Source organism: Hippopotamus amphibius, chromosome 3 (assembly GCF_030028045.1).
Source record: "Hippopotamus amphibius kiboko isolate mHipAmp2 chromosome 3, mHipAmp2.hap2, whole genome shotgun sequence".
Taxonomy (NCBI): Eukaryota; Metazoa; Chordata; class Mammalia; order Artiodactyla; family Hippopotamidae; genus Hippopotamus; species Hippopotamus amphibius.
The window spans coordinates 138,589,253-138,597,642 of record NC_080188.1 but is presented as its reverse complement, the minus strand read 5'-3'; the positions used below and the strand labels follow the sequence as shown (position 1 = coordinate 138,597,642).

At 41.5% G+C, this 8,390-nt stretch overlaps 1 protein-coding gene across 2 annotated transcripts in view; it reads left to right on the top strand.

The window, feature by feature from the left end:
- Positions 1-1,757: 1,757 nt before the first annotated feature.
- The window catches only part of CD247 (CD247 molecule), a 75,850-nt gene continuing 69,217 nt past the window's right edge, over positions 1,758-8,390 (top strand). For both annotated transcript variants that reach the window (XM_057729571.1, XM_057729569.1), the window contains exon 1: positions 1,758-1,932. In XM_057729571.1, the coding sequence (XP_057585554.1) occupies positions 1,875-1,932 (58 nt within the window). In that variant the 5' untranslated portion in view covers positions 1,758-1,874. The remainder of the gene's footprint in view (positions 1,933-8,390) is intronic.

Below are 8,390 nucleotides of genomic sequence, written 5' to 3'. Positions count from 1 at the left end.
CCTAGGAGTAGAATTGCTGGGCCATTCGATAATTCTATTTAACTTTTTGAGGAAATGTCACACATTTTCCACAGGAGCTTCACCGTTCCACATTCCCACCAGCAATGTGCAAGGGTTCCAATTTCTTCACATCCTTACCAACACTTTGTGTTTGTAAATTTTAGCCATCCTAGTGTATATGAAGTAATAGTTCACTGTAGTTTTGATTTGCATTTCCCTAATGATCAAATATATTGAGCAACTTTTCTTGTGCTTATTGGCCATTTGTATATCTCTTTGGAGAAATATCTATTCAGATCTTTGGCAGATTCTTCCTTTTTATTCTCTTTTTCTGGTTGAGTTGTAGGAGTTATTTCTATATTCTGAATACTACACACTTATCAACATATGATTTGCAAATATGTTTTCTATGGATTTTCTTTTCACTTTCTTGATAGTGTCCTTTATGCACAAAAGTTTTAAATTTTAATGAAGTTCAATTAACCTATTTTATTTTTTTCTTTGATTGCTTATGTTTTGATGTCCTGGCTATTTTTGTACATTAATTTTTTCATATAAACTTTGGACCTAGATTATCTTGTTCTAAAACTTTCACTGGCATTTGTAGAGGGATGGGTTGATTAATTTAGAGAGAATTGTGGTCTTCTTGAAGGAGAGATTTTTATCATAGAACAGGATACACCTTTCCATTTACCCAAGTCCTTTCTGTATTCTTCAGTAGCATTTTAAAGTTTGTTCCACATAGATCTTACACTTTCTATTAAGTTTACTTCTTGGTATTAATCTTTTTTTAAAAATTATTGCAAATTAGTCCAATGTTTATATCCTGACAACAAATAAAAGTGTTTGAAGTATTATGTGAGCTATACTATTTTCTATGGTCCAAATTCAGGCTAAGTTCAGATCTGCAACCTCAGATCTACTCCAGAAATTTGCTTTATAGGTAAGGACGCTGAGGTCTAAAGAGGTTGAGTGACTTACTCAAGGCCACACAGCAAGTAGGTAGCAGAGATGGCATTAAGGCCCAAGTATTCTGTCTCTATATTTCACCCGACTCTGAATCCAGAGCTCTGTCATCTTTGTTTTTTGTTTTTTTAATTAATTAATTAATTAATTAATTTTATTGGCTGTGTTGGGTCTTTTTTGTTGTGCGCGAGCTTTCCTTTTAGTTGCGGTGAATGGGGACTACTCTTCATTGTGGTGCACGGGCTCCTCATTGCCACGGCTTCTCTTGTTGTGGAGTACGGTCTCTAGGTGCGTGGGCTTCAGTAGTTGCAGCACATGGGCTCAATAGTTGTGGCACACAGGCTTAGTTGCTCCACAGCATGTGGGATCTTCCTGGAGCAGGGATCAAACCCGTGTCCCCTGCGTTGGCAGGCGGATTCTCAACCACTGCGCCACCTAGGAAGCCCCAGAGCTCTGTTATCTTACATGACATGAAATACATGAATAAAATACACGAATCTAGAAAAGGGGTGAATGTTCTTACATGCACTGAGAACTTGTATTTGCTTAGGGACTGACTTCACCAGTCAATTCCTATTAGATAAAAAGCAGACAAAAATTAGAAAAAAGGAAATGAAAACAATGGTTAAATGAGAAGAAAAGAAAAAATTCAGACAGACACACACACACCTATGCGCATGCACCACCACCCCAAACCCTCAAACCTCCAGAGCTTCCTGCCTGTGAACCGAAAGGGGAGTGTGAGTTTCTTGGCCCCATTGGCAGGTGGCTCCTCAAAGGCCCCATCGTCCTCCACTTCCTGAGGAGGCAGCAGCAGAACAAAGCCAGCGGAGGCCGCTTTTCTCTTCTTCATCCAGGCACGGCTGCCTTAGCCTCTGCCTCCCGGCACCATCCTGGGGAAGGACAAGATGAAGTGGACGACGCTTGCTCTCGTGGCCATCCTGCAGGCACAGTTCCCAATTACAGGTAAGGCCGGATGTATCAACGGCAAGGAACTTTTAGAAACTCTTTGTGCATGTGTGTGGGGGGTGAAGGGAGATAGTAGAGGAGTGGTGAGGAGCCAGGGTCTCCTTTAAATCCTGCCCTCCCCAAATCAACGGGCAGCTGAGCAGGAGGGGTCTGGCTCATTACGGCCAAGCTGGGCATCAGCTCAGAGCCAGCTGCTTGAAAACACCTGTGCAAAGTATGGATTTTTCCAGTGATGAAAGGAGAGAGAAAAGTCTGTGAAGGGGGAAGGATGAGGAGGAACTGAGGCAGGCCCTGTGTGGACAAGAGGAGAGGGAGTATTTAACAGAAGCCGGGAGGGACCAGAAAATGGTCAGCCAGGCCATGTTTCACGCGGAGGCACTTTTCTAGTCTTTATGTATTCTTGTTTTACAACCTTGCTGGCTCCGTTACTTAGCCCCTTTCCTTCTTCCTTCCCCAACAAAGAACATTTCATTTGTTGTTGGTCAGAGAAGGTCATGGCTGTGGCCCTGTGGGCCAGGGGCTGGCTGGGTCAGTGAAGGAGGGAAGTGGCCTTATTTAGGGTCCGTGTCAAGGCTAAGCTCTGACATGGCCACTCCTTCACCCCACAGCCAAGGGCTGCCCGATGACACACCCATCCAGGCTCAGTGACTCACCCACCGCCCCTGGCTTCAGGCAGCTGCCTGAGGCCTGAAAACCAGAGATGCTGACAGAACGCAAGGGACAGATGAGAGGATGTGACTTGTTAAGTCTCCACCATGACGAACAACCACCCAATATGAGAACTTACTCCTCACTTTATTCCAGTCCCTAGAGACTGGCTTTTCTAGAATCCTTTCACTCCTACCTTGTTTTCTAGCTCAGATAATAAGATGAAGTGAAAAGAAGACAAAATGGACTAAGTCTGGGGATTGGCATCTTGGCATTTTTTTTATAAGAAATGGGACAAGCTGTATTTGAATCTAAAGAAACTGGGAGAGTGGTCACAAACCAGTGTCCTTCCTCCACTTTACAGCTCACCTCGGTGTGGGAGGGAGTTTGGTGACAACAGTGGGAGGGCAGGAGAGGCCATTGGCACTTTTGTTCCTGTCGGGGAACACAGCACAGCCCTGGCCTAGTGCCTCAGGTGTTTTGAGGACTAAGTAATCTCAGGGTTTTCTGTAAGATCATAGCTCTCTTCTCAGAAAGGCCTTGCTGGGTGTGAGTTAGGCAGTGCCGTGGAGTGAGGACCCAGGGTGAGCCCAGAGCAGCCCATCCCTGTGTGCAGGGCACCAGAGGACCCAAGGCACCAAAGCAGCCTGTGAATTCAGTGACTTCAGAGGGAACAGCCAACAGCAATAGGTTCAGACCCTGGGCTTCAGGTTTGGGGGACTGCACGTGGGAGATAACTCCACCATGTGAAGAGTCCTCAGGGGTCTATTTGTGTTGAGTCTTGGGGCCAAGGCAGGGGCAATGGAATTAGAAGAGGAAATAAAAGCTGTTTTGGTGCTGGAGGCTGCCAGGAGTGGTAAACAAACTCCACCCAGACAAAATGGGGGCCATGCCTGATTTCCACCAAGAGTTTACAGGAAGAAAAGCTTCAGATTCATCTTTCAATGCCACTTGCTTTGCCGGTGTGAAGATTGACATTTCAGCTATTTTTGGATAAGGCTCCTGGACAAAATTTTCCAAAGCGTCCTAGCCCCCTTGAGGGAAGGCAGGGGAGGCTTAGAAAGTCCTTTAACAACGAGGGCCACAAATGGCACCCGCGCTGGCTGAGAAGACACACTCTATGATTTCCTTTGGAGCAAAAGCTGCTGATGGAATTCAAGTTGAGGTCTTCCCTCTTTTCTTGCTCAATTAAATTACTCACCCCCAAACTCTTTTAGAACATCTTCTTTTTTACTAAGACTTTTCCATTTGCATTTTCTTGCAAATGCCTAGATCATTAAGATCACAGCAAATAGTGATCCAGTATGTCTACCTGAGGAGGTCTACCTGAGTCTGCCAAGACAGTCACTTGAGGCTGGAGGAGATTAAGATGGCATACCTGATGGCACGGCCCTCAACTCTTCAGTGCCTCTAACGCCCTGCCTCACAGTGGTCAGTGTGGTCTTGGTCCTTCCTTTGTAAGGAAATGCAGCTTTGACACAAAGTCTCAGGAAATGCAGGCTCCTAGGTGTGGTGGGAAGAGTCCGGCCAATCACAGTGCTGCCAATTTCCCAGCTGTGCAGCCTTAGGCAAGTTACTTAACCTTTCTGGGACTCAGTTTTCTCATCTCTAAAATAAGAATAACCTTCATCACAGAGCTGTGAAAATGAGAAGTAAATGTTACATGCCTGATACATACAAAACAGTCAAAACGTGAAAGTTGTATTAATTCTTACTATAATTACATCCTGGCCTGTTTTCTTATTCTCATCATCCAGGGACAGGAAATGGAAACCCCTGGTTAGGAGTCTTAATTTGCTCTTGATTGTGTTGTAAAACAGCACTGGGTATTATCTCCATCTGTTGAAATCCAGCTCATCCTTCCTTTGGTTTCTGAGCATACCAGGAACATAGCAGTGATCCCTCCGGGTGGCAGGCCCAATTGTGAACGAGTATCAAAACTTTGCTGGGTTATAGGATGAGCATTACAGCTACCAGTTTGATTTTTTTGAAATACTTATTCTGTAGGGGATATTCTCCCAAAGTGAAAGCATGACTGACAATATATATAAGTAGCTAGGGGGAGCAGATTGGAACATAGTCCACCTGGTCATCACTGGTCAAGGCGGTCATCCAGAATTTGCAGCCACGTGGTTGGTGTGGACGCACAGTGACCAGGATATTTAAATGAACACTCCTTGAGACCAGACCTTTGCTTAAACTGCTTGGAGCTAGGCTTGAGGGAAGCTTTTGCGTGATGCCAGGACAAGTTTTTCATCAATGGCATTTTCACCAATGGTTTATTTTGACCTCCGGTTATCTGGCTCTGCTCATCCAGATGCTCTACTTCATTTTCTACTTTGGCCTTTCTCAGGCTTGCTGGCCTATTTACACACCTGCTGCTGCAAAACATCCCCCAGAAGCAGTGCTGGGAAATTTTTGTTTAGGTGAATAACCACTGCTGAATTTATTTGAAAATTCTTTTTATTTTTTGCCTTTGTCTTTAAAAAGTTAGATTTAATTTTTTATTGGATATACACTTTTACTTTTAAGAATCCCTGGGCATTGTGTCTTCTGTTTTATTTTGATGGATTCAGGCACCGTTAGAGAACTGTCTTGTTTGAGAGTTGTCCAAACACACACTCTGTAATCCTTTTTCTCCTGAGCCTTATTTACCTATGGGTCAGCTAACTGATTAAATAAATGGCAGTGATAGTTCAAAATAAATTTCTTTTCTGCTTGGGCCAATGCTAGTTCTTATCAACACTAAAGTGGTGGTAGATTTAATCAATTTGAGCAAACATAAAGTCCATTTGGTTAAAAAATAATCAAACTAAGTCATTTGATCTGTTAATTGAAACAAAACGATTAGTTTAGTCATTGCACATACTTAGCCATTCCTTCCAGTCTAAACACGGTCTGTTTTCTGAGGGAAAAGACACTCCAGTCTTGCTCAGGGATGTATCACAACCCTTAGCACGGTGCCTGGAGCAAAGATCACGCGCAGCAAATATTTGTTGAGTGAATTAAAAGGTGGGTGAAGGAAATCTAGACCTTTCCATCTAATTAAACTCACTTTAATGGTTTATGGGGGAGGGTCATATATTGGAATTGCATTATTTGGACCTTTCTTCTAGAGAACTTAACATTAAATGAAGTATTTTAAGAAACACAGAAATTAAGCTGGTGGAAGGGACAGGGCAGTTTGAGTAAACAGACTGATTCAAAATGATTTACAAGGACAGTTAAAGACAAAATCCTACCGTTGTTAAAATTTTCTGGTTGACGAAATGATATTTCCGATATTCATTTATTTGGGACCTATGAAGATGATAATTTCATATGACTCAGCTAATACTCTATCTTGAAAATTAGGCAAAGAAAGATGTTCATTTTTCTGACTTGGCTTTAACACTAGGGAAAAGCAGAAAATAAAGAAGGCTACCACCATTGGAGACTAACTAATGCATTAATAAACTAATGAAAGGCATCAAGGAGAAAAATAAGATTTTGCGGATTACAGCATAAATTGCATTATTAAATTGCCCAACTGCTTCAAAATATAGAAAGGGAAAAAAAAAAAGCAGGATATGTAATCATTATAGTCCAATTTGTTCTAAGTTACTAAGTAAATATCCCAACTAGCTATCATTTTTCTCTCTCTTAATTTGAGGTATTTTACCAAAAATATCATAAAATCAGAGGAAATTATAAATTTAAAAACTATTCCATTCCAATATTTTTACAAGTGTTTACATATCTTTATATAGTTATTACAAAAACAATTTCATGTGCTTTTTTTCCTTAATGTTTTATTCTGAGCATCTTTTTTTATACTTAGCCTTCATGACTGTTTTTAATCGCTATGTAAACTTCCATAGTTTATGCAATGTATTTTCTGTCCGTCGTATTTTTGGACATTTGGGCTGTTTCTAATTTTTGTTATTATAGCTATCGTGCATGAAAATCTTTACATATGTAGCTTTTAAAATTTCTTTTGAATTACTTCCTTGGGCTAATTTCTCCACAGCTGACAATTAAAACAGTAGGTTAAAGTAAAAGAGCATTTCACAGGATACTTTAGACATCTATTGAAGTCTAAACTGTTTTTCCGTCGAGGAAGGAGAGTTTTTCCCCCAGCTCTCTGACCATCCACAAGTGTTTCTTGTCTTTTCTGGAGCAGGCAATAGGGTGGAGGGAGAGAGGAGGCCATGGAACCAGAAAGATCTGGATCCAAGTACTTGTTCCTCCCCAGTGTTTCACTGTGGCCAGTTACCTACCCTTGAAGCCCGTTCTTCCTCTGCGAGATGGCGGTAATGAAGTCTACTTCATGCAGAGCACTGTGGAGTGGAGATACTACTCTGCAGTGCCTACACACAAGAGGTGCTCGAAAAGCAGTAGTCACTATCATGTGTGCTTCAGTTTCCCAAACCACAAAATAAAAAGAATAGCATTTTCCCAGGGGAAGAAAGTGGAACCCTGGTACTAACATGCTTTCTTTTTCTTCCTTTGTCACTAAATTGCAGTAAATTTGGGCAGAAACTTCTTTAGTTTTCGCATCTGTGAGATGAGAAGAGGGTTGAACATCCCTTTCAGCTACAAAATGAATTGCGTATGGTCTTGTAATTACCAAGTTTTTAAGAACGTTTAAGTTACCTAGCCTCCCACCCCACTGGTTGGCTCACAGAATTAGGAACCTAACTTCATTCTTCCCTGAAGCTCCAAATAAACAAATAAAAAAAAAACTTTTTTTTTGAAAAAAAAATCCAGACTTCTGCCTTATCACAGTATTTTTAACCCTCTAGCAGGAGCCTCTGTCATGAAAAATCCAAGGATAGAACCCAACATTTTCTGCCTTGTCCCTTATGCTTGTGCATCGGCTGCAGATTTATGGCCACACAAGGACTTTGTTGGTGAGAACTGACTTGAAGAGAAAGCAAATTGCCGTCTGAAGCAGCCAAATTGCAGTGGTAGAAATGTTAGGAGCTTCCACTGTCCGCTTTGCTTGCCTTTTATGATTTGTGTTACTCAGCAACTAATTTGCAGGCTCAAGGGGAAAAAAATAAATAGAAAGCATTCGAACAAGGACAGGCAGGATCCTTGCTGGTCCAGACCACCATTCTCTTAGCACAGTTATCCCTTTATATTTACAAAATGCTTTCCAGAATCTTCACCCATAACCATCAAATGGCAAGTAGCAGAACAAGTATTAATAGTAAGATTCTCTTTTTATAAACAAAGAAAATGAGGTTCAGAGGTTTGGTGACTCGCCTAAGAGTAGAACCAGGCTCCAAACATGGTTTCTCTGATCGCTTGTTCAAGGTTTGTGCTCTCGAATGTTCTATGCAGCCTCTCTACCAGGCCTTCTGTTAAATCTGCAGTATTAGACACCCGATGACTGAATTCTGAAACAGACTTTTGAAGGTATTCCCCTTAGTAAGCACATATTATGATTTTCCTCTCAGTTTCTGAAGTAAGAAATAATTGTTTTGATGCTGAATATTCTCATTTAATATAAGGTTTTCTGCTGAGTTTGAAATATTTGGTTGTTAATATACAATTGCGTTTTTCTCCGGCCTATTATACTTCTGAACTCATGTTCCCCCCAGTTGGTAAAATCCATATGTTCTGTTTTGCTCTTAATACATGCATCTATTTTGGAGCTTATCTTGAGAGGGACCAGACTCAATTTGCAATTCAACCCGTTTCTGTGTGTCCACGTAGCACCCTCCACCCCCTGCTCCCCACCGTGTTATGCATAGGTGGAAATCAAGTGTGTAAATCAAAATGTAAACTTAATCATGCTTGAGAAGACTTGACCCTAAATA